This window comes from Solanum dulcamara, chromosome 9 (assembly GCF_947179165.1).
Source record: "Solanum dulcamara chromosome 9, daSolDulc1.2, whole genome shotgun sequence".
Lineage (NCBI taxonomy): Eukaryota > Viridiplantae > Streptophyta > Magnoliopsida > Solanales > Solanaceae > Solanum > Solanum dulcamara.
The window spans coordinates 14465230-14492991 of record NC_077245.1 but is presented as its reverse complement, the minus strand read 5'-3'; the positions used below and the strand labels follow the sequence as shown (position 1 = coordinate 14492991).

At 34.6% G+C, this 27762-nt stretch overlaps 1 protein-coding gene across 4 annotated transcripts; it reads right to left on the bottom strand.

Annotated features, from left to right (window-relative positions):
• Nucleotides 1–1241: 1241 nt before the first annotated feature.
• On the bottom strand, nt 1242–25542 carry LOC129902487 (putative UDP-glucuronate:xylan alpha-glucuronosyltransferase 3). Of its 4 annotated transcripts, none has more exons than XM_055977746.1 (5): nt 25437–25542; nt 5919–6032; nt 4161–4370; nt 3286–3923; nt 1242–2751 (listed from the first exon to the last, which is right to left on the bottom strand). In XM_055977746.1, the coding sequence occupies exons 2-5, from the start codon at nt 5984–5986 to the stop codon at nt 1721–1723; spliced, it is 1947 nt and encodes a 648-aa protein (XP_055833721.1). In that variant the 5' UTR covers nt 5987–6032; nt 25437–25542; the 3' UTR covers nt 1242–1720. The 4 variants fall into 4 exon arrangements, with proteins under 4 accessions (XP_055833721.1, XP_055833723.1, XP_055833722.1 ...); XM_055977748.1 differs by having other exon boundaries at nt 5919–6036; nt 25437–25540; XM_055977747.1 differs by lacking the exon at nt 25437–25542 and adding an exon at nt 6115–6270 and having other exon boundaries at nt 5919–6036.
• Nucleotides 25543–27762: the final 2220 nt, after the last annotated feature.

Sequence of the window (27762 nt, the reverse complement as noted above, 5' to 3'; positions counted from 1 at the left end):
CTCTATTGCAACGGTTATCCTTCCATCTATAGGGACTATTATATTGAATCAGTGGTAACGGTTACAACCGTTGCAATAGAGTTTGTTGCAACGGTTGTTCTCTATATCGCATATATATATATATATTATGGCAATGGTTTTTATTGATATCGCAACGATTTTTATTTTCTATTGCAACAATTCTTATATTTTTCTTGAGCATTATTTATTATATAGAAACAACAGATTATAGCAAGGGTCGTAAAAATAAATATTACTCATTATATAAAATATAATACACTAAATATTCTATAAATCACGTAAGAAAATGATTAATATATAAGCCAAAATATCCCAATCACAATATCCATAAAGGAAAAGTATACCAAAATCTATTTTCAACTGTTACCACAAGTTTCATATCGATAGAAAACAAAAAGAATGTAGCTTAGCACAAGCTTCAAAATGTAAAAAAACAAGAGTCCAACAAAAGCATTTGAAGTTTCTACAACTTTCAATCAATTATATCAAGTAAGGTCTTCAATTTCATCATCTCCTTGATCATTTTTTCCACCTACAAAAGACCATAAATGAAAGTTAATTAAGAACCAAAATAAAGTGTTAATTAAGTATATCTAACTACATTATTTTGTATTACTCCATTTGTTGAACAAGACAGAGATATTTGTGGAAGTGTTATCATCACCTTCCTAAAATAGGTGATATATATCTTTGAGTGATTATCATAGCAATTTATTGTAGGTTAGTTAGCACTTATTAGGGATCATTAATTTACTATTTCGAATTTAATACTCATGAGAAAAATGTTAAACTAAACAGGTAAACTAAAAGAACAATGCCAAAACATTAACTACAGATCTAGAATAGAACACAACTAAAAAAAAAATGGTATACAATTGGAAAATGGTAAAAAGACTTTCATATTTAGGTAAAAAAAAATCGGAGGAAAATGATTTGGAATTCTATAAATTATTATTTTCTACAATAATATAATAACATCTACCATTTATCCTCAAACGAATTTTTGTTTTGGGAGAGACTACTCTTCCAATAGTTTTTATTTTTTTATTTATTATATTAGTCAAATGTAGGTTAATTGACCAAATCAATTTGTTATTGTCATCCAAAATTTCTTTGTTAACTTTCACACTATGTTGTTTCTATTTCTATAACATGCTCAAAAATTGAGTTCACTTGTATTGTAAGTGTAGATTAAGAATTTGGACTCACAGATGGCATGATTTGCATGAACATCACTATGTTTGTGCTTTCTACAATCAACAAATTTCATAAATAGTGAGAGTTTTACTTCATTTGTACACACATTATATCGTGCCTCAAAACAGAGAGATTCTCAATGACACTGACTCATCTTTGCAGCATTTCACAGGGTAAGGTGTACGAAACATCCCACATTCACGCAGGGTCCAAGGAAGGGCCGCAATCCAATGGGATGTAATGTAGGCATCCTACCTTGATACAAGCATTAATGGTTGTTTTCATGGCACGAATCCATACGGAAACAAACTTTATTGTTTGCTCCAAGGCTCCCCTTCTAACCTAAGTAATAGGATAGTTGAAGTAACACAGCTGCAGAGCAAACTATATTTGAGGGCGGGGCAAGTGTTAACACCATGTATACCAATGGCATTGGTTGACATTGAAGTTGTGACTCTGTATTACTTACAGACTAGCGAGGTATAGCAACAGAACCTCCTAGTTACAAAGAAGAAAGTGAAGCAGTATTGACCACGGGAGGTGTTGGAGAAGAGGTGGCATTATCTGTCCAGTTTGTTTCGCCCCAGTGCCATAGCATGCTTTCCCAGAAGCAAAAATCTTCAAAACAAATCTCCAAACGTGGGTCCTTTATTTTGATCTTCCAATGACCATCTGAATAGTTACCTTTCTCAGCTTCTCTTCGATCCCACTCTAGTGCAGCCTTCTGTTTAGACCTAAGCAAACAATATTTATGTAAGTTCTCTGGCATGGCATCATGGACCTTCCACCACGTCCTGTGTGCCACATCACTTGCAAACTCCTGCAACTTCCCCACATTCCAGTTGCAATCATAGTCCCTGAAGCATAACCAAGGTTTCAGACCTAAGTAGTGCAGGACATAGAGAACTGGTGGATCAGCACCAAAAAGACGTGTTTTCATTTGCTTCTTTTCCTCCTCATCACCTTCCCAATAATGTTTCAAAAAGTTCATGTGTTTGGGGATCCTATGCCACCAGGTGAAGATTTCGTTCAGATACCCCTGATCCCCACCATTGTACGATTCAATCTCATTGATATGATCCATCAACAGCTGAAATGTGCAATTTGATGGTTCAACGACCATCACACCTGAATTAAAAAGGGTTGCATTATTTCCTATTGCGGTTATTTCAGGCATCTCAAAGAGAAAATCTATATTTCTTAGTATTAACAAATCCGCATCAATGAAGATGATTTTGTCATAATCTGTCAGCTGCCAGAGACGAAATTTGCTATAGTTCCACTCATTGTAGGCATCCTGTTCAGCTTTAGGATTCCTTATTCTCTTTATCGTGTGGATCTTCCATCCAGCAGCCTCCAAACCACCCCTGTGGTAGTCACTGATAGTTTCATCAACAAGTATCACAAAATCTCGGGTTGAACCTGCCAAGCGGATACTCTGTGCTGCAGCTATGGCTCCACATACATAAAAATTTGCTGAGTGGAGAATAGTTGCATAGGCTTCTCTTCTTAAATTTCCAGAGTGCCAATTTGCTGCAGAAACATATGATGTTAGATTCTGATTATCATTTTTCGAGAAATTAACTTGAACTTGGGAGGTTAATCCTCTCATTATCTTCATTTTAGGTGGAATAGTAAAACGGTGCTCAACTGCTTATTCCACTCCCACACTCCCGCAAATTGCCAGGAAAATGAAAGAAAACACAAGAAAATAGGAAGATGGATAGAAGCCAAGACAAACAGCTGTATTATGTTTTCAGAAAAGAAGGATGGGAGGGTGGGGGCTATAAGAGAAGGTACATGGTGTTTCCTAGGAAACCCAAAGGTCAGTATCCCATGTCAAAACTCAGCTTGCATACCACTATTGTTCAGAAAATGACTTTAGTCTAAAGTTTTTGAAATATGGATGGAGCAATGCCACCTAGCTCAACTTTCCCCTGTAATGTCTTGCAAGGGGCAATGAGTGAAATTAAAGGATGGTCAGATTGGCAATTTTTACTTGTTAAATAAGTAAACCAGTATCAGAGTTATAGTGTTCTGACATAAACACAACCATCAAGAACTGACCTTTAGCCTTGAGAGGAACTGCAAGTTCACATGACCCAACAGGGAGGTGGAGCTTCTCTCTCAAAGTGTTCAGATTAGGTTCATATAGCCATGCATTGCCTTCACGTACAACTAACTCTTTACAGGTGAACAGATTGGGGGTTGGGAAATGCTCAGTAACCAGAAGCACATGTATTGGATGATACCCTTTATTACTGGCAGCCAGCCTTGCTGCTGCTAGCTGCAAGTGAAAACGAGCTACATCTCTATACCAATCCTTAGACTTCTTGCATGGAAGCTTTACAACTACGAGATCAAGCCGTGGTTTACCCGGAAATTGAATTTTGGGTAGAGAAGGACAAGTGGGAACCTCAAATTCTTCTTCTTCATCTATCCATTCAGGATATAATGTTTCCCATGTTATATTATTCAGGACGTGATCCAGCTTCAAGATTACATGCTCAGCATCTGGTAATAACTCCTTCAACTGATCAATTTCACTGTCATTGAAGTTTAATATCCCTACTCCCTGATACTCATTCCTATCGACTAGTTTCTCAATAACTTGGGAAATTTGATCCCAGTCAATATCTAAAAGTGATGTATAACGCTGATCAGCTGAAGAATGACCGCTTAACTCTCTGTGCACCAAAGCAGCCCTAGAAACAGGATTTTCACCATTGAAGCAAAGAAAAAGAATTAGAATATCAGAAAATAATCTGCCCAACTGATAAGTAATCATGGCTAAAAACTAATTCTTACACAAACATCAATCAATAATCTATCTGAAGGTCCCAGAAGGGAACCCAAGATATGAGTATTTTAGAAAGTTTATTTGATGGTATTATCTTTTAACATAACGAAATACTAACAAAGACAAAACACATTATACTTACCGAGAGCCTGAACTAGATATGTATTCTGTGTTATAAATTGCCGGAGAATGCCAGAGTGACCAAATTGCAACCAGAGCAATAACACCCAATATGAGCTTTATAGTTGGGAACTTGCAGCTAAAATTCCTGTTTTTTGTGGGACTATGAAGAGCTCTCTCCCCATCTCTGAAAACTTTACTTCTCAAGAACCTTCTTTTGCTGGTTTCCTCGCTGAAAAGAAAGAACAGTGGTTAGCATATAAAAAGCAGGAAACATTATCTTAAACATGATGAAAGAACTATCATGTTGGATGATTTCTGAATTTTTTATTCTTTAAGGATGAAAAATTCACAACCTCTGCTCCTGATTTCGTGAGAAAAGTAAAAACAATAATGGGCGTTGTACTAATTTCACAGAGGTGAAGAAAAGGACACGGGAGGTAAAACTGACAATTCAAAGGCTTCTATTTCCAACCTGACATGGGTAAAGACAGCGAGGAAAGAAACCACTTTTTTTGTCAAGAAAACTTAACAATGTAATGGGGAGGAAGAAACCACTAGCCGTGAGAGTCAAAGATCTCCCACCATTCGAAATAAAAAAGTTTATGAAAGTTAATTGGGGCAAATGTCCTTTCTCTACTCATAGAACTTTATGCCAAAATGAAAGAAAAAAAAACTTATTCTGTTTTGCCCAACAAAGGATACCCTTCCATTACATCCTCTTCCTCTTAATGTGAACACATACCACTATAAATTGGAAGTATCTATCTAATGAGGTAAAACTCATAAGTAATAGGATTTCGGTTCTAGGAAACAAAAGAAAGTGGTCTGGATGGATAAACAAGAAGAGTACGGATCAAAAAACACATCATACAAAAATTTCTAGATTGCTACATCTAATATTTTCACATTGAATACAAGCTCTCAACAAGGCTCTAATCTAAATAATTTTTCTAATATAAGCAGATCTTCATCACCCACACTTTCCAGAAAGTCAGCAAGTATACAGGAAATGATAAAACAGAAAGCACTAGCAGTCAGGCAACTAAATACAGACTATACATGGAAGAAAATAACTCAATCAGCTGGCAATGTCATGCACAAAAGCAAAACAAAAGCAGTTGCATAACTACCTCACATCACAGGTTGCTGTCGAAACAACTAAAAGGTGTGATCTATTATGACTAGACTCTTCAGACACGAATTAGGCGCAGCAAAGATAACAAAAACAGAGAAGTAGTCTCTTCAAGATATTTCAATTATCAACAAACTAGAATCAAAAACTCATTTTTGTCTCTTCATTTCACATTTAGGATATAGAATTTCTACAACTAAACTTCGATGACATTCAGTGCTTGGAGATCTACCAATGGCAAAAGAAAGTATCAATATCATTCACAAGAAGTGAACTTATACCCCCATTGACCCAAACTCTGATCTGGGTGACAGTTGGATGCAAAATTCTCTCAAACAAGAAATCCATAAACAAGCACAACAGCAATCGACCTACCCTCTTCATTTCTCCCCAAATTATGCTCAAAAATAAATGAAAGCAAGCAAAACAGAACTTCATTCCACTGAAATCTCAGTACTCAACTCCATTCCCCAAAATCCAAAACTAAAAACCCATCTCGACCCACATGCTCAAACAGCAAAATAAGCACACCCAAATATGTAAACACAGACAAGAATTCAGCAAATCAGTACAGTAACTTCTCCTGATAAAATAAATTAAGATCAATGGAAATTCAATAAGCAAAGACCATAGCTAGATACTTACGTGGATACAGAGAGCCTTTGTCTAGGTTCAATAGGAGTAGGTGCGGCACCAGCTAAACTTCCTCTCATTCTGGGGTTTTCCTTTTCAAGTTTTCCAGGTTAAGGAAGACAACATCTGACTTAAAAAACTGAAAATCAAGTTCACATTTCAAAAATTCAAGAAAACATAATAATCTAAAAATCAGTTCTTAATTCACCTGATTCTTTGGAGAAGAAAGAAATAGTATGGTATGGGGTAGATGGGAAGTCGAGAGAAATGCCAAAGAATCAAGATTTGATTTAAGTCAGTGAAGCAGATCAAAAACAAACAGTAGTTAAGTAGTAAAGAATACTAAAAAATTGATATGCATTTGAAAGGTCAAGAAATGCCAGACCAGGTGTTTTTTTTTTTCCTTTTAAAAAAATTGTTGTTTTTTTTTTACCAATTCCAAAATTGTGAAATCCTGTTAAAAAGAAAAAAAAAGAAGAGAAACATTGTGTCAATGTAATGAATTAGTCCATTTGTTGAACAAGACAAAGATATTTGTGAAAGAACATTCCTGGGGTTTCTGAAAAATCGAATCGATCGATAAATTGAATTGAAAAAAAATTATTAGTTTATTGCTATTGAATTATTGGGTTAATAATTATTTAATAATTTTATAAAAAATAATTATTAGTTTATCAATTCGATATTGATTTTATAATATTAGGTTATTGGGTAATATTAATATAAATATATAATCAGTTAATCACTATATCATACTATTTAGTATTTAGTATTTACTCTTTAGGATTTGCCGCTTTAGGTTCAACGGCAAAGATTTGCAGGTTTGCAAGTTACTACGACGGCGACTCCAGTAATCATATATTTGTTTTTAAAGTATTTTCTTATTGATTAACTCGAAAATCGAATCGTTGAAGACCAAAAATAAATAAATCAAAAATCAATAACAAATATCTTATTAATTTAATTATTAATTTAACATATTTAAAAATCAAAAAATAATAAATCAAACTAATAATACTTAAAATCAAAACGAACCAATCGATACACACTCTTACTTCCTATAAGAGGTGATATTATTATATTACTATGTCTGAGTGATTATCATAGCAATTTATTGTAGGTTGGTCAGCATTTATTAGGGATTATTAATTTACTATCTAGAATTTAATACTCATAAGAAATATGTTAAACTAAACAGGTAAACTAAAGGAACAACGCCAAAACATTAACTACAGATCTGCAATAGAGGTACAACTTTTTTATATAAAAAAAAAAATGGTATACAATTGGAAAGTGGTAAAAGAAACAAAATAGTACCTCTTGGCTCTTACTATACAGAATATATTAATTCTGACTTTCGAGAAATGAGTGATTAGGAACATTTTTATAATATGATGGAGTCAAGATCTCAGCGAAAATAAAAAAGGCAGCCCGATGCACTAAAGTTCTCGCTATGCGTAGGATTTGGGAAAGGTAGTGAGGAGATTATTAGGACTTTCATTCGAGATGGACTTGCACCAATAATTTGTTTGATTTTAAAGGTAGTGTTGCAATTTTTTCAAAGGATTTGTGACCTTTACAAAATGTTATGTTTTTTCTAAAGAGTTATGATCGTTCTAAAAGATTGTACTTTTTTTCAAGGATTGTGATCTTTCTGAAATGTTATTCCTTTTCCAAAATGTTCTGACCTTTTTGAAGGTTGTCCATTTTCTAAAGAATTGTGACATCTCCAATAAAGTACAATTAACACATTTTTATACTACATTTGTTGGCTATAAATAGAGAGATTTTCTTCGTCAACTTTTTTTTAATTAAAATTTCTCTCTCTTCTGCATATATTTTCTTACAAACAAAATTGAGTATTTTGTGTGATTTCGTTGTTGACTTTTGAGTTTGCTAAAGTTATTGAAGTTTGAGGTACCATTACTTCTTTAATAGTTTAACCGTTTTATCTTGTAAGGAAATAATCCATAACCTCGGGTACAGTGAGGGGATTAAATTTCTTAAGGACGCACAATGAATTCTGTGGACTCAGATATTGTTTTTTCTTTTCATCATAAAAGTATTTTTGTTTTACTATATTAACTGGTAAAGTTGCTGCCATGTGACCAGGAGGTCACGGGTTCAAGCCTTGGAAACAGCCTCTGGCAGAAATGCAAGGTAAGGTTGCGTACAATAGACCCTTGTGGTCAGGCCCTTCCCCGGACCCTGCGCATAGCGGGAGCCTTAGTGCACCGGACTGCCCTTTTTTATATTGAATACAAGGACAACATAATCAACTCTCGAGCTAATTTTATTTGTTGTGGTAATGGATGAATTGACATGATATAATTAGAAGGATATATCATGATGTATATTATCCGCAAACAACAGATGTAGTATTGATCGATGAGACATGCAACTGATTTAACAATAAATTGAAAATATGGAGACATATCCTATAGTCGAAAGGCTTTAAGCTGAGGTCTAAGTAAAACTACAATAAAGTATATGGAGTGCAAGTTTATTGTCACATCACAGGAGGTGGAGGTAGATGGGGAAGTGAAAATTGATATACAAATCATCCATAGAGAGGAAACTTCAAGTATATTGGGTCTATAATCCAAATGGTGACATCAACGAAGATGTTATACGTCGTATTTGAGCGAGACGGATGAAGGCTGCATTTACTGTCGTATGTGAAAATAACGTATCAGATAGACTTAAATGTAAGTTTTATAGAGTAGTTGTTATACAGACTATGTCGTACGGGGTGAAGTGTTGGTCAGTCAAAAAATCAGCATGTTCATGAATGTAGAATGAGAATGCTTTAATGAATGTGCTCGTATACTTAGAAGAGATAACACTACCAAAAAAAGGCATAAAATCGACCTCACGAGGTCGCTCTTTAGCAAAAAACGATCAGAAACAGAGCTCAAGTTTAAAGTCAAAAAAGTGTTGATCGGCAAAAATTCTGACCTCCTGAGCTCAATTCTTTTAACTACAAAATAATAAAATGCATCATTCGGGGTTCAAATCTCCATTTTCTTTGTGGTAGAATACATATTTACAATTAGACATTGATGCTTATTGGTTAAAGATTGTATTGTTTTAGATTAATACTTTTTGAATTTATATTTTCATGAGAAAAAAATGGTCTTAGAGATCATTTTTTTTTATAAAATAACAATAACAACAATAAATTCAGTATAATCCCATCATGTGGGGTCTGGGGAGGATAGAGTGTACGCAGACTTAACTCCCACCTTGAAAGGTAGGGCGGCTGTTTCCGAAAAACCCTCGGCTTAAGAGAGAAAAACAAGATAAAAGGTCAGATAGGGACAAACATATCGAAAATAAAATGAAAACATGTAATAGCAAAAGTGGGAAAGTCATGGTAGAATAGTACGTAAGAAAGAGACATTAACTATTATAAATAAATAAGATAATCAAAGTACAACGGCCCCACAGCTATAAACAGCAATACAATGTAGAAATCAAATGGCAATAAACAATGAGCAGAACTACAACTACCATGGTCTAAGGATAGGTCACCTAGCCTTTTATCCTAATTCGAGTCCTCCACAAAGGAAATTATAGTGCGCTAATGCGCTTACTAATAGGGAAGAATAACGAGATTGTGTACTAGTCTTCTACCCTAATGTGGGTCCTCTACACCCTCCTATCTAAGGTTATGTCCTCGGTAAGCTGTAACTGTGTCATGTCCTGTCTAATCACCTCTCCCCAATATTTCTTCGGCCTACCCCTACCTCTTCTGAAACCATCCATGGCCAACCTCTCACACCTCCTCACTGGGGCATCTGTGTCTCTCCTCTTCACATGCCCAAACCATCTCAGTCGCCTTTCCCGCATCTTGTCTTCCACCGAGGTCACTCCTACCTTATCCCGAATAGCCTCATTTCTAATTCTGTCGCTCCTAGTATGCCCACACATCCATCTCAACATTCTTATCTCGACTACTTTCATCTTTTGAACGTGAGAGACCTTAACTGACCAACACTCCGCCCCATATATAATAGCCGGTCTAACCACCACTTTGTAGAACTTGCCCTTAAGTTGTGGTGGCACCTTCTTGTCACATAGCACGTCGGAAGCGAGCCTCCTCCATTTCTAAAATAAAGTTTTTAAGAAGTAAAATAAAAGTCGACCTCCCAATTATATTTTATTTATGCTTTGATTTTATTACTAATTAATATTGTTTCTTTTACTTTTATTATTCTTAATATTTGTATTGTTAATACTTTATTTCACTAATATTTTCATCATATCTTTTTTATTTTTACGTTTCTTCAAAGTATTTTCTTGAACTGAGATCGAGAATCGTCTCTCTATTTTATACAAATAAAAATAAGATATGTGTACATCCACGCTCCCATGTTCCACCTTCCGCATATACCCTTTAACAAATTGTATCTCATTTATTCCATCATTAAGTTTTAGGTGAACATAATTTTAGATTCTAGCAGTCAAGTTTAATTTGTGTGTTAATTTGTTGGCAGAGACATTATTCTTTTTGGAAAAAAAATATATATTATATATACTATGATAGATTTATTAGGGTTGTCTGTATTTGGCATCTAGATGAATCCTTGAAGATGTATTACAAACAATTCTAACAAAATGTGCCCAGTAATTATTATTTTCCTTAAATGGTTTGCCAGCTTTGGGCAAATAATTATATATTAGACGATCAAGTTAGAAAGTTGATGAACATTAAATTAATTAGTATAATTCCAAAAGTTGAAATGATAGTGTTGAAGAATAGATTTTATTATACTAACATATCTTTTTTAGTCTAAGTTATATATAATATTGCTATTATAAAGTATTTTACTATTTATTTATTTATCTACAAAATCGGCAATTACTATTTTTCTTAAATTATTAATTAATTATTTTTATAATATTAAAAAATTAAAGAATTCTAAAATATATGGCAATAAATATTAAGACAGCTAATAATTAAAAAATTCTAAAATATATAATAACTACAAAAAAAAGAAATTTTATGATAGCTCAAGTTCCTTTTTCCTAATAAGTAATGCGGTTGAAGAATCTGTTAAATTCACCTTATACAAATTTTACGCTTAAATTACATAATAAATGATAAATAAAGGAAAAACTGAATTTATTAAAGAAAACTGTAGTGCCTTCGTGGATAATAACAATTATTTCGTCATAATCGTTATTTCAGTATTTTGGATTATGTGATATACCATATTTATATATAGGAAAAATGGTGTTTTTAGTCCCTGTATTATTTCCTAATTCCACTTTTAGTCCCTGTGATATTTGACTGTGCACATCTAACCTTGAATTAATTAAATTGAGTGATTTTAGTCTAATTACTAACGAAGTTAACTCTCTAAACAAACAGCTACTACTGCAAAGGGAAATTTTGGTACTACAAAAAAAAGTGATTAAAAACCTAATTATACAAAAATTTAGAAGTATTTTGGTCACATTCTTGCCTCGTAACCCTATATTGCCTTCCTGTCTACTTCTATTTTGGATGCAGATTAATGGTTTGATCCATGAATAATAAATAGAGCGACTTTGCAGATGTTGGTTGATGACAATTTCTCTCTTTAGTTGCTTTTCCTGGTATGAGAACATATAAAGCATACTCATTATACCAGCAGAAAAATAAGAAAGACGATAATGAAATTGCGTTAGGAGAATGGGCTACGCCAACATGTAAGTACTCTATTGAGTTAATTAGACTATAACTTTCATATTAAATAATGAAGAAACAGATTAAACATTGATGCACTAAATCAACGCATAAATACATCCTATATAAATATGCATTATAACTTTTCATAAAGTATTTCATGTATTTATATATATATATATATATATATATATATATATATATATATATATATATATATATATATATATATATATTGCACTTTTATTACTTAATTTACGTAAATTAAAGTTATATTAGTCTTCAGTACTAGATTTATACAAAACAATACCCGAAAACTAATATGAAAAGCAAAATTACAAACAACACGCAACTGCATTACACTGGTATTAGAAAGCATAAAAAACGTGTTTATAGTACATATTCTGAATTTGTATGATTACTTATATTTTTTGTATTCGTGCTATTTATTAGAACTACACAATAAAATACTTTTTCGCTCGAAGTAAATAAAACTGAATCCTACTATAAACACAATTAAATTGAGAACTAATCATAAAAAAATATACGAGACATGTTTTTCTTGTTTAAGGACTTCAGTTGCATGATAACTTTATAATTCAAACTCAAAAAAAATCTAAATTTGCAAGGCTAGTTATTATTTTTTGTTGAATTTGTATGCTTTTTCACATTTTTTGTATTGGTAATATTTATTATAATGACACTGTAATCATTTATAATTTATTAAATATAAATTTGTAGAATGGTTCAATTTATATTAAATTCAAGATATATTAGTCCAAATAAATATTTTGGATTAATAAAATTGGGTCGATTATTTAAGCCCAATAAATGTGGATTTAATTAAAAAACCTAAATCCATTGATTTGGGCTATAAAGATGACTCCACTTTGTTAAGCCCAATATCATCTCATCCTAGAGGCCCAAAATCATGCCACATGCCAAGGTTAGGTGGCAATCCAAGTCAAATTAAATAAGCCACTAGAATTATGCCATGTGTCAAAGTTAGGTGGCAATCCAAGTCAAATTAAATAAGCCACTAAAATCATGCTACATGTCAAAGTTAGGTGGCAATCCAGGTCAAATTAAATAAGCCACTAAAATCATGCCACATGTCAGAGTTATGTGGCAATCTAAGTCAAATTAAATAAGCCACTAAAATAACGCCACGTGTCCATGTGACATGTTCTGACCAATCAAATTAAAACTCTTCAACAAAGAAATCTGATTGGTCAGTTCAAACCAACCAATCAAATCACACCCTCATACCACTCCCTACAATTATAAATAGGGGTCCTCATTATTCTGAAAGAGGGGGGTTTTGGAAGAACAAGAAGCAAGAAGAGAGCTCGTGGATCAAAGACCGCAAATTCTCTACAAAGCTACAAAGTTCAAGCAATCAAATTCAAGTTCAAGATTAAGAACGAAGAAGAAGATCAAGATCAAGTTACTTGTTCATCTTTACTGTTCGTCATAACCATACAAGTGTTCGTGACGAATATTTCAAATCCAAATTCGAAGACGAAGATTCAAGATCAAGCTATTCAAGCCCTTGACTCTAAATCAAATTCAAATTCAAGTTCAACGTGTTTCATATTATTTGAAGAATCAGAGGATTATTATAGAGATTGTAACCGCATTACATTTTGAAATCAAATATTACACTTTGTTACTCCAATTTTCCGGTCTTGATTATTTATTTTTCTCGGCTCGAAAATTTGTTGTTTACAAATTTTGGCACGCCCAGTGGGACCATCTCTACCTCTCATCTCTTCACATCAATCATCAAACTTCAAGAACACTTAAATGGCATCTAAGAAGTTTGACTCCAGGACTATTATTGCTAAGGCTACTGATTCCAAGTTTTCCTCTGAGGTGCAGAACATACTGGATGCTACTATGGGAAGTTTGGGACCCATCACTAGGAACAAAGCAAACTTGCTAGGACAACAAGCACTTCAAGTGTCGTCCGCATCAGTTCCTATTTTTGATCTTCCATCTTCAAAGGGGGCAAGATTCTTTCCGAATGAATTGGAAGAAGGAGAGAATATAGCTGATATTGTTGAAAAGACATTGGCTCGACTTAGTCCTTTTAACACGAGGAATTGCACTATTCAAGATGAAGATGATGTCTTGATCACTAGATCTGCCTCAGTCACTCCACGTAACTTGTTTCAGACAGATTTCAGTTTGAGGGAAAATCCATGCTTTGCTCCATCATCCATAACAGCCATCCAAGCGATGATGACTAACACCTCAACTGTTGAAGAACAATTGGCGAGTTTGACGAAGGCAATTGAAGGTCTAACAAAATATGTGCAAGATCAGGATAATCGAATTGTCAAGTTGACGGACAGAGTTGAGAATGTCATGGAGGGGGACTCAAGTCATGCACCTGGAAAACGTCCGATGATACAAGAAAAGGGAGATTCAGTTACAAAGCAAATAAATTTGGGGGATGAGCTGCAAGTATCTCCTGAAGGAGGAATTCCCATTCATCAACTGAAGGACTTCATTATGGGAACTATCAAAGATAAGTATGACGTGTCTTCAAAGTCATCATTCACATATGCAAAGCCATACACTTCAAGAATCGATGTTTTGAAGATGCCTGCAGGTTATCAACCTCCGAAATTTCAACAATTTAATGGAAAGGGAAATCCAAAACAACACATTGCCCATTTTGTTGAAACCTGCAATAACGCTGGAACATATGGAGATTATCTGGTCAAGCAGTTTGTGCGCTCCTTACAAGGAAATGCTTTTGACTGGTATACGGATCTCGAGGCAGGCTCTATTGATAGTTGGGAACAACTTGAGCATGAATTTCTTAATCGCTTCTATAGCACAAGGCGTACTGTGAGCATGGTTGAACTCACAAATACACGTCAATGGGAAGATGAACCCGTCATTGAGTTCATCAACCGATGGAGAAATGCAAGCCTCAATTGTAAGGATAGGCTTAGTGAAACTTCCGGAATAGAAATGTGTATTCAAGGAATGCGTTGGGGACTTCGTTATATCCTACAAGGTATTAAACCCAAATCGTTTGAGGAACTAGCTACACGTGCTCATGATATGGAGTTGAGCATGTCTGCAAGTGGGATTGATGGACCAATTATTTATGGGCCTCGCAAGGGAAAAGATAAAATGGAGGTAAAGAAAGGGGGAAAATCAGCACCTAAGTTTGGAAACAAGGAGTCGATGAGTGTTAATGCTGTACCTTTGAAAGTGGCTACAAATCTAAGCAAGAATCAAAGGGTGAAGACCACAACTTTTCAGAATAACGCTGGTAGAAAGCTGACTTTGAAGGAAATGCAGGCAAAAGAGTATCCTTTCTTGGACTCAGATGTTCCAGTAATTTTCGAAGAGCTTCTGGCGTTAAAACTCTTTGAGCTACCTGAAATGAAGCGTCCAGATGAGGCTGGGAGGACTAATGATCCAAATTACTGCAAATATCACTGTTTGATGGGCCATCCTATTGAAAAGTGTTTTATCTTTAAAGAAAAGATTATGGACTTGGCCCGTGAAGGAAAGATATTGCTTGAAGATGAGAAGGAGAGTTCAAATCAAGTCTTTGTCACTTTTGGTTCACTTGACCCCATAGTTCTTTGCAACTTTGTCGAAATACATGATAGTGGTGATGACCTAGCCACATCACCATCAAAGATGATTAAATTTGGTGACTTCAAACCAATAAATGTTGACGTATCATCGCTTGTTCCTTTGATGAATAAAGTAATATGGGAAGATAAATCTCTAGAGGAAAACCAATCTTGCGGTGCTTATACTGATGATGAAGGATGGATTTTAGTGACACGACGAAGACGTCATAAAATGAGCTTGCAAAGAGAACCAAATAAGCAAGTGACTAGAGCGAAGATAAGAACAAAGTGGTGCCATCCACCTACCCCTAAAACTCAAAGGGTAAAGAAGAATGTGAAGAAGTCAAGAGTCGAGGGAAATTACTATCAAAAGCAACGCCCTCCGGTGACATTAGAGGAATTCTTGCCAAGTTGGTTTCGTGAAAAGATTTCTCATCGTGACACCAAGGCCTCGTGTTGTAACATTGATAGAGAAGAGATGATGGTAGAAAGCTCATCACCATCATTACCTCCATCACATGAAGTCCCTATAAAGCCTCACTCTGAAGAAGTGGACACTTGTGATGCGAAGTTTACATTCACTAATGATGATCTTTTATTGGGTGAAGTGTTGCATAATCGTCCTTTATATATGGTAGGTTTTGTGCGTGGACATAAAGTGAATAGGATCATGGTGGATGATGGATCTGGGGTCAATATTCTCCCTATTCGTACTGTGAAAGAACTTGGAATACCGATAAATGAACTGTTTGAAAGTCGTCTGATGATTCAAGGTTTTAACCAAGGGGGGCAGAGAGCCATTGGTGCTGTCAAATTAGATATAACGATGGGGGATATGCGTTCGAGTGCATGGATGCATGTTATTGACTCAAAGACCTCGTATAACATCTTGTTAGGAAGACCATGGATACATGAGAACAAAGTAGTACCGTCCACCTACCATCAATGTTTCAAATACTTTGAAGATAGGGTTCAAAAGAAGGTAGTTGCTGATGATGAACCTTTCACCGAGACGGAAGCGCACTTTGCTGATGCAAAATTCTACTTAAAGAATTCAAAAGAAGTTACAGTTGATAACGTGATACCTGCTGATATCACAAAAAGGGTTGATGTAGCACCTGCTAATGCGAGGATCATGATTGAAAAGGATAAAACGCTTTCAAATATGAGTAAAGTACCTAAGATAAGTGAGGCATCTTCAAGTAAGAAAATGATTCCTGTTTCTCACTATGTCCCAAAGACAAACAAAGTCAAGATCCCACCCTCTGAGTTGCAGAGTAGTAAGTTGACATTCCCTATCAAGCAAATTGATGCGATCAAATCACCTTAAAAAATGATACAGGGATTTGTCAGACCATCGAATCATAATTCACATGAATCACTCCCTAAAAATCGTACAAATGAGGGTTTTGACCCGAATGCATATAAGTTGTTGGTGAAAGCAGGATACAATCCCAATGAAGCTTCTAAAGTAGGGAAGCTTCCAAATGAAGTTATTGAAAGGGAAAATCATGGCCTAAATCCAACTCAAAGGATGATGATAGAGAAAGGGTATGATGTCAAGCAATCGCGCGAAGGCCTGGGTTACAAACAACCGTCACCAATCCGAATCTCTATAAAAAGGATGAGCATCAACTATATTACCCCTGTGGAAGAATCTGTGATGTTCAACAAAAAGCCTTCTGTGTTTGATCGACTTAGTGGCATGACTCCTAAGGTTTCTGCATCTGATCGACTAATAGAATCAACTCCAAAAATTTCAGTATTCGATCGATTGGGACCAATGAAGAAGAAATACAAGCACCAAGGAGATTGTAGAACAGTGGAAGAACGGGTATATGCCCGGGAGCATAATTCACCCAAGAATTGGCCCAGTTTGATCCCTTCTAGAATGAGGCGAGAAACAAAACTTGTAGTTTCATGTGGAGATGTCCTGAGAGCAAAAACTCATACCATAGTTCACACTAGGGAGCGAGATGAAGATGAAGAAAGTGTGGGATCATCAAATCACATCACAATTTGTGACGAAGAAAGTACTCCACTATATGCAAAAATTGATGATGGATTTGTTAATATTCATGCATGCCATCACATATCTTTTAATGATGGTGATCCTCAAGAAGATGAGGATGCTGAAGATGCGCCACCTGAACTCGAGGAAGGGATAAAGAATACTGTTGATGCATTGAAGGAAGTAAATCTTGGAGTTGATGATGATATAAGGCCTACATATGTAAGTGCTTCGCTAGATGACGATGAAGAGAAGAAATATATTGAGCTGCTTATGGAATTTAGGGATGTATTTGCTTGGAGTTACAAAGAGATGTCAGGGTTAGACCCTAAAGTTGCAGTTCATCGTCTTGATGTAAAATGAGGTACTCGTCCTGTTAAACAAGCACAACGTCGCTTTAGACCTGAATTGGTTCCTTTGATCGAAACTGAAGTTAACAAGCTCATTGAAGCAGGTTTTATTCGTGAAGTCAAATATCCTACATGGATTTCAAGCATTGTACCTGTAAGAAAGAAGAATGGCCAAATACGAATTTGTGTTGACTTTAGAGATCTTAATAATGCATGCCCCAAGGATGAATTTCCTCTTCCAATCCCTGAGCTTATGATTGATGCTACAACTGGATACGAGGCAATGTCCTTCATGGATGGTTCATCTGGATACAATCAAATTCGCATGGCACCAAAGGATGAAGAACTTACTGCATTTCGCTCTCCTAAAGGTATATATTGCTACAAAGTGATGCCTTTTGGTTTAAAAAATGCTGGAGCCACTTATCAACGAGCCTTGCAGAATATTTTTGATGACATGCTTCATAAAAATGTTGAGTGTTATGTCGATGACTTAGTAGTAAAATCAAAGAAGAGTGATGACCACTTGAAAGATCTGAGAATGGTGTTTGAACGGCTTCGAAGATACCAACTCAAAATGAATCCTTTAAAATGTGCCTTTGGAGTTACTTCGGGAAAGTTTCTCGGTTTTATTGTTCGACATCGAGGAATCGAGATTGATCAAGATAAGGTAGATGCTATTTTGAAGATGCCTGAGCCAAAAAATATTCATGAGTTGAAAAGCTTACAAGGAAAATTAGCATATCTTAGAAGGTTTATCTCAAATCTGGCTGGGAGATGTCAACCATTCAGTCGCCTTATGAAGAAAGATGTTCCTTTTGAATGGGACTAAGCTTGTACCAATGCTTTTGAGAACATAAAGTCTTATCTAATGAAACCTCCAGTACTTGTAGCTCCTATACCTAGAAAACCATTGATTTTATACATTGCAACACAAGAAAGGTCAGTAGGAGCACTTCTCGCACAAGAAAATGATGAAGGGAAAGAAAATGCCCTATATTACTTGAGTAGGATGATGACACATAACGAGATCAAGTATTCACCTATTGAGAAGTTATGTCTGGCACTCGTGTTCTCAATTCAGAAGATGAAGCATTACTTTCAGGCTCATATTATACAACTTGTCTCTAAAGCGAATCCTATCAAGTTTGTCATGTCCAAGCCTGTCTTAAGTGATAGGCTAGCAAGGTGGTACCTCCAGTTTCAACAATTTGAGATTGTGTATATATCTCAGAAGGCAGTGAAAGGACAAGTGCTAGCAGATTTCTTGGCCAATCATCCAATTCCGAATGATTGGGAGTTATCTGATGAATTACCTGATGAAGACGCAATGCTAGTAGAAATTCAGCCACCTTGGAAGATGTATTTTGATGGTGCTGCACATCGTGAAGGAGCCGGTGCTGGAGTGGTATTTGTCACTTCCCATGGAGAAGTTTTGCCATACTCCTTCACTCTAACACAAAACTGCTCCAATAATGTTGCTGAATATCAAGCACTCTTACTTGGGCTTGAGATGGCCATTGATATGAAACAATTGCAACTACAAGTTTTTGGGGATTCCAAGTTGGTGATCAATCAAGTCTTGGGTAATTATGAAGTAAAGAAGCCTGAGTTAATCCCATACTGCAATTACGCTCAAAAGATGATAGGATGGCTTGGAGAGGTGACTATTCAACATGTCCCAAGAAAGGAAAATAAAAAGGCTGATGCATTGGCAGCTTTAGCTTTTGCATTAGTATCTCCTGATGAAATACAAGTTGTGGTTTGCCAAAGATGGATAACTCCACCTCCAATTGAGCATGAAGAAGAATTTCAACAAGTTATCGCCACTTCGGAAGCTGAAATTGATGATTGGCGACAACCAATAATAGATTACTTGTGTTATGGAATATTGCCAGAAAACCTTCGAAGAAGAACAGAAATCCGACGACGAGCCTCTCGTTTTCTTTATTATAAAAATACACTTTACAGGCAATCGTTCGATGGAGTTCTCTTACGATGTTTGGGGGTAGATGAATCTACTCAAACTATGTAAAAAGCGCATTCTGGAGTATGTGGAGCGCATCAGTCTGGACCAAAACTTCATTTTCACATAAAAAGGATGGGATATTACTGGCAAACCATGGTGAAAGATTGCTTGGATTACGTCCGAAGATGTAAAGCTTGCCAATTCCATGCGAATTTTATACATCAACCCCCAGAAGTATTGCACCCAACTATTGCCTCATGGCCATTTGAAGCTTGGGGTTTGGATGTTGTTGGACCATTGCCTAAGTCCTCTGGTGGACATCTGTACATCCTGGCTGCAACTGACTACTTCTCAAAATGGGCAGAAGCTGTTTCTCTTAGAGAAGTAAAGAAAGAGAATGTCGCCAACTTCATTCGAGTTAATATTATCTACCGTTTTGGTATTCCTCGATACATATTGACAGATAATGGCAAGCCATTTGATAACAAGTTAATGACGAAGATATGTGATCTTTTTGGCTTCAAGCAACGCAATTCCTCTATGTATTATGCAGCTGCTAATGGTCTCGCTGAAGCATTTAACAAGACACTCTGCAACTTGTTGAAAAAAGTTGTTTCCAAGTCTAAGAGAGATTGGCATGAAAGAATGGAACAGGCTCTTTGGGCATATAGGACTACGTATCGCACGCCAACACAAGCGACTCCCTACTCTCTTGTTTATGGAGTTGAAGCAGTTCTTCCACTTGAACGTCAAATACCATCATTGCGCCTCGCCATTCAAGAAGGGCTCACTGATGAAGAAAATGCTCGGTTGAGCCTTGAAGAATTGAAGGCTCTTGATGAAAAAAGACTAGAGACCCAACAAAGTCTGCAATGCTATCAAGCTCATCTAGCTCGATCTTTTAATAAGAAGGTTCGTCTTAGATGCTTCCAAGTGGGTGATCAAGTTCTTGTTGTAAGAAGGCCCATTATTACTTCTCATCGGTCTGGAAGCAAGTTCTCCGCCAAATGGGATGGACCATATGTGGTACAAGAAGTATACTCAAGTGGTGCTTACAGACTGGTTGACTCAGAAGGATTGCGCATTGGCCCCATTAACGGAAAGTTCATAAAGAGATACTATCCTTGAAGAAAAGAAACTCACTCCTTAAGGTATGAGTATAAACTGCATGTCACTCCTGCCCGCAAGAGTATAAACTGTGCACGGCACCCCATAAAAAAAAATGTCTGCTAGGTTGAAAATCTCGAAAAAAATGGCCTAGGCAAAAGTTAGGACCAAAAAAAAAAACAAAAAAAAAAAACATCATTCTCTCAGAACTACGTTATGACTTGATCCTCTTCACTGAGGTACGTAGGCGCTTAGAATTACATTCTGAGTTCAGTCGCATGAGTATCCAAAGAACTCATAGTCTCTCTTGACCCTCTCCACCATAATTCATGAGTTACATCCTAAATTTTAGTCTCATAAGTTCAAAAGAAATGGGGCACACTGTTATTTGAGCATCACAAAGTTCTTGTATATTGTCATATATGACATGTGAATTAAAGAGGGCCAATCAAGACAAAATTTGAATTGACTTCAAAGAAATATTCGTACAAATCCATAAAGCTATTAGCTGTGATTATTGTACATGTTGTAGTTTTTTTGGATTCTCTACACTAAGATACAAATATTTTCTTTTAATAAGAACATGCAAATGTGAATCTATCAGCTTTTCTGTATGTGAAATTCATTTTTGAAGATTGCTTAGAACTATCCTGCAAGACTTGAACTATAAATTTTGATATGTTAAGAAGTTTGGTTTCTGATAAATTGAACCTCTCTTGGATTTGGTGCTCATACAATGATATATCTCTTGTACTATCGAAACACAAAAGGTATCGCAACTCTGAAGAAGAGGAAGTCAAATCTCTAAGGTAAACCATGATTCAATCTGTAAAAAAAAAAAAAAAAAAACGTTAACGCTTAAATTAGTAATTCAATAATCATGGTAATGAATCTCAATAATGAACTATTATATTCTTTGGGCAAAACCTATGTCTGACTCAGACGGTGTAAAGTCTTTGCCACAAATCATGTAAAGTCTTTGCCTTAGACGGTGTAAAGTCTTTAGCTCAGACTATGGAATGCTTCTGACTCAGACAGTGTAAAGTCTTTGCCACAAATCATGTAAAGTTTTTGCCTTAGACGGTGTAAAGTCTTTAGCTCAGACTATGGAATGCCTCTGACTCAGACGGTGTAAAGTCTTTGCCATAAATCATATAAAGTCTTTGCCTTAGACGGTGTAAAGTCTTTAGCTCAGACTATGGAATGCCTCTGACTCAGACGGTGTAAAGTCTTTGCCATAAATCATGTAAAGTCTTTGCCTTAGACAGTGTAAAGTCTTTAGCTCGGACTATGGAATGCCTCTGACTCAGACGGTGTAAAGTCTTTGCCACAAATCATGTAAAGTCTTTGCCTTAGACGGTGTAAAGTCTTTAGCGCAGACTATGGAATGCCTTTTCTTCGCCACAAATCATGTAAAGTCTTTGCCTTAGACGGTGTAAAGTCTTTAGCTCGGACTATGAAATGTCTTTTCTTTGCCACAAATCATGTAAAGTCTTTAGCTTGGACTATGAAATGCCTCTGACTCAGACGGTGTAAAGTCTTTGCCATAAATCATGTAAAGTCTTTGCTTTAGACGGTGTAAAGTCTTTAGCTCGGACTATGGAATGCCTCTGACTCAGACGGTGTAAAGTCTTTGCCACAAATCATGTAAAGTCTTTGCCTTAGACGGTGTAAAGTCTTTAGCTCGGACTATGGAATGCCTTTTCTTTCCCACAAATCATGTAAAGTCTTTGCCTTAGACGGTGTAAAGTCTTTAGCTCGGACTATGGAATGCCTTTTCTTTCCCACAAATCATGTAAAGTCTTTGCCTTAGACGGTGTAAAGTCTTTAGCTCGGACTATGGAATGCCTTTTCTTTCCCACAAATCATGTAAAGTCTTTGCCTTAGACGGTGTAAAGTCTTTAGCTCGGACTATGGAATGCCTTTTCTTTCCCACAAATCATGTAAAGTCTTTGCCTTAGACGGTGTAAAGTCTTTAGCTCGGACTATGGAATGCCTTTTCTTTCCCACAAATCATGTAAAGTCTTTGTCTCAGACGGTGTAAAGTCTTTGACTTGAACCAATAGAATAAAAGTTTATTGCATATGAAGTAATATTTTCATTTGCAAAAATAAAATAAAATAAAATATATATATATATATATATATATATATAAATGTACCTCATATGTTGATGAACTCAAGAGGATATGCAAAAAGGAGTATCAAAACCATCAATACCAATGATGAAAATAAATAGGAGGAGAGAGTCTATTTATAGACAAGTAGTGATGGTGAGAGAGTCCTTTTTCTAAAGTAATTGTAATTACTTTTTGGGTAGAACTCTAGTAAAATGATACAAATTTATTCTCTTCAAATCCTAATTGGATGTGAAATTGTGAAAATTTGGGCTATCAATATTCTAAAAGGAGTGTGTCCTTTCAGAAAACAGACTAAAGGGTAGGCATTTGCAAAAAAAAAAAAAAAAAACGTGAAAAAAAAATAAATAAATAAATTATCTAGAACGGTCATGAAAGTATTAAATTCTCAATTTTGGATATGTTGTAAATTGAGAAGTCTAGTTTCTAGAAAATCACACCGTTCATGATTCTTACGTATCTACGATAAGATATGAATTTTCTACAACAAACATGTCAAGATGAGGAAAAGGTTGTTGAAAATCAAAGAAAAGAAAGAAGAAAGTACCACGGCGCTGATCATCAAGCCACATTGCTGCAAAACAATGAAGATCAGACATCTATTTATAGAGGTTTATTAGCACCTATTATAATTAGATTCAAACTTGAATTAGGCTTCTACAAAATTGACTCCTAATCGGATTCCAATTAGTGGTGGAATCTTGCATGACAAGTAAACACCAAAAAAAAAAAAAAAAAACGTGAAAAAAAAAGTGAAAAAAAAAATCAATTTTTTTTTCTTCTCTTTCCTAATACTCATTGGATATAACTAATTTTCTACATTCCTACTCCAACAATGATGAAGATGTGCATCAATATAGTATGAATTCACGGTACATCTCAAAATAAATGGCATGTCATTATCCTACAAGTAATACTTCAAGCCTAGTCTTCAAAAGATAAAATATCTCGACAAGACTTGAAGCAGGGGGCATTTGTAATCATTTATAATTTATTAAATATAAATTTGTAGAATGGTTCAATTTATATTAAATTCAAGATATATTAGTCCAAATAAATATTTTGGATTAATAAAATTGGGTCGATTATTTAAGCCCAATAAATGTGGATTTAATTAAAAAACCTAAATCCATTGATTTGGGCTATAAAGATGACTCCACTTTGTTAAGCCCAATATCATCTCATCCTAGAGGCCCAAAATCATGCCACATGCCAAGGTTAGGTGGCAATCCAAGTCAAATTAAATAAGTCACTAGAATTATGCCATGTGTCAAAGTTAGGTGGCAATCCAAGTCAAATTAAATAAGCCACTAAAATCATGCTACATGTCAAAGTTAGGTGGCAATCCAGGTCAAATTAAATAAGCCACTAAAATCATGCCACATGTCAGAGTTATGTGGCAATCTAAGTCAAATTAAATAAGCCACTAAAATAACGCCACGTGTCCATGTGACATGTTCTGACCAATCAAATTAAAACTCTTCAACAAAGAAATCTGATTGGTCAGTTCAAACCAACCAATCAAATCACACCCTCATACCACTCCCTACAATTATAAATAGGGGTCCTCATTATTCTGAAAGAGGGGGGTTTTGGAAGAACAAGAAGCAAGAAGAGAGCTCGTGGATCAAAGACCGCAAATTCTCTACAAAGCTACAAAGTTCAAGCAATCAAATTCAAGTTCAAGATTAAGAACGAAGAAGAAGATCAAGATCAAGTTACTTGTTCATCTTTACTGTTCGTCATAACCATACAAGTGTTCGTGACGAATATTTCAAATCTAAATTCGAAGACGAAGATTCAAGATCAAGCTATTCAAGCCCTTGACTCTAAATCAAATTCAAATTCAAGTTCAACGTGTTTCATATTATTTGAAGAATCAGAGGATTATTATAGAGATTGTAACCGCATTACATTTTGAAATCAAATATTACACTTTGTTACTCCAATTTTCCGGTCTTGATTATTTATTTTTCTCGGCTCGAAAATTTGTTGTTTACAGACACTAAATATCATTTTTTTTCATAACAGATGAATATCCAGTAATTTACACTCTTAAATTGCACTATAACGGTCAGCGGGTGTTCAAGCCAGAAATAAACTATGTTGGTGGACAAATAGCCTACTATGACTGTTGTAAGGAAGGTGAAAGTTCTATCATTCAAATGAGAATGCATGAAAAAGTTGGAAGTCGATGATAGAAAAGTGAAATTTTGGTTCAAGCTTGGGCCTTATTTTGAAACAAGCATAAGGCTTTTGTTGACTGATAATAGATATATATAACCTTATATATGACATGCCTGACAGTAAAGAGGTGGAGATATTTGTGGAGCACACAAATGAAGACCAATGAACCTATGATGTGATTAATATTGAAGGGGATCAACTTCAAGGAGAAGAAAACTTGGTAAATGTTGAGGTAATAGAGGAAAGTGATGCCACAAGTGAAGAATGTGAGTCATTTCATGACTCTGATTATTCTTTGGAAGAAGATGACGTGATTTTTGATAAAGGTGTTGACTCTACCGCTGAGTAGATTGGTCATAATGAAAAAAATCATAGATAAGACCTCACAATTGATCACATTTTATTGATTTTAGAGATAGGACCATTGAATGATGGTACGTATTAGTTTCACCATTAATCAATTTAAAAATACAACAAGGCAACAAAATACCTTCGCAAATGACGAGGCTCCTATCGAAATTTGAAAGGTAAGGCAATTATCGAGCCATCAATTGTCGAACCGGCAGGCTCAGACCTCCCATTTCTACAACTTCAAAAGGAGTCACTGTAATTTTGAAAGGGATACATATATATTTACGTGAAAGAAAGATGGAAAAGTTCCTAGCTCAGATTTCAATTTGAGGAAGAACTGAGAAGAAATTTGTCGGAGTTTTCTCAATGAGAAGCCTAAATCTGTGTCAGAGATTTCCTTTAAAAATTGATCCAATTGAAGCACTCCAATATGAGCTTAGTGTGAATTTTCCTTCTAGATTTCATCAATTTTATGGAGTTCACATTTGTTATTTGTTTCTAAGGGAGAGAGAGATAAAGATAGGAAGAGAGAAGAACACACTCTAGTTAGAAAAGTTTGATAAAATGCATTTGGTGTTGATGTGATTCTGACAACTTTAGGTGATAGCACGTGAAACTGTGATAAATTTAATTAAATGATCAAAAATTTATTTATTTTTACAATAAATAAAGTAATGTAAGTAATATCAAAATTAGTAGTTGTTTGTTTACGGTGTTAACTTCCATTAGTAATTAGACTAAAATCACTCAATTTAGTTAATTCAAAAGATTAGATGTGTACGGTCAAATATCACAGAGATTAAAAGCGGAATTAGGTAATAATATAGGAATTAAATTCGTCATTTTCCCTTATATATATATATATATATATATATATATATATTAAAAAAACACATTTGAATAGGAATCTTCTTTTTTTAATTAAACTTTTACATATTAATATTTGGAACCCATGTTATTAATTTATAGAGAGAAAAAAAACTTTCATATTTAGGTAAAACATTTTTGGAGGAAGATGATTTGGAATTGTATAAATTATTCTTTTCTACAACAATATAATAACGTTCACAATGTATCCTCAAACAAAGTTTTGTTTAGGGAGTGATTATTCTCCCAATAGTTTTTATTTTTTATTTATTATTTATTATATCAATAATATATAGGTTAATTGATCAAATTAATTTGTTATTATCATCTAACTTTTTTTGTTAGCTTTGATACCGTGTTTTTTCTATTCCTAAAACATGCTGAGAATTTGAGTTCAATTATATTTTAAGTGTATATTAAGAGTTTGGATTCACAGGAGGACACAATTCGCGTGAACATCGCTATGTTTTCTATTTGATTTAAAAGAGATGAACAAGAGTCTGATAAAAAAAAGCGAAAGTAAACAAGTTATGATTACGTAGCTCTAACCAAATTCACTTTACATGATTAAGTTATTGCCCAACCTATAAATGTAGGTTATGCAATGTGTAAAAAAAATTAGTTTAATAATTATTTAATACTTAGGACTTTAAAAATCAGCAAAAGTTATGATTATTAAATCTTTCTTTATTTAATTATGTAAAAAATCTTACTAGAAGTAATATTTAGAAGTCAAATTCGAATAAAAATTATCTTATATAAATCTTCTTATTAGTTGACCCACTTTCAGAGTCCTATGGACTTTAAAGATACTTTTGCAATTTAATATGTGAAAAATAAATTTTAGATGTTTGTCCAAAATTTATGATTAATGTTAAAAGCTTTCAAATTTTCTTATATTTATCAATTGAATAAATAGAAAATCATTAATTATTTCCTTGTATAATGACATTATGATTGTAGTGTTTATGAAGAAATGTTAAGATGAAATATAATAATATAATATATTGACAAAATATATCAGTAATTTCTTTAGACTTGTCGATAATTTTCATTTGAATACTTGAATTACGGTGCATCAATTAAGCATCTAAACACATGATAAAATATATCTATTAGATACTTTTTATTCAAATTGTGGATCATCTCCTTTAATTATACACATTAACTTGCGTAAAATCTTGAATATGTATCAAAGGAGGTGACACATTTTATATGATTGACTTGACTATATAAAGGACCTTGAGAATAAGCAAAAAAGAGAAAAAAAAAATAAAAGAAAAAATGTCTAATAAAATAATTTATCATATACTACAAGTACTATATAACTAATTCAACTAAATTCATCATGTTTACGCATTCAAAAGATATCAACTTCAGCTATTGTATCAATGTCATAAGATTCATTTTCACTATTTAAGCAAATATTGCATTTAGTGCAATATTCATAGTTTTTTTCTAAACAAAATGTTATTTTTATAATATTTTATTAATTAATACATTGTACATACGTGCAAAGTATATTATCAAGTAATCTAAAGAAGATGGCACTGAGACATCATTGTAGCAATAGGAGTCTTAAATTCGAGCAAAAGGTC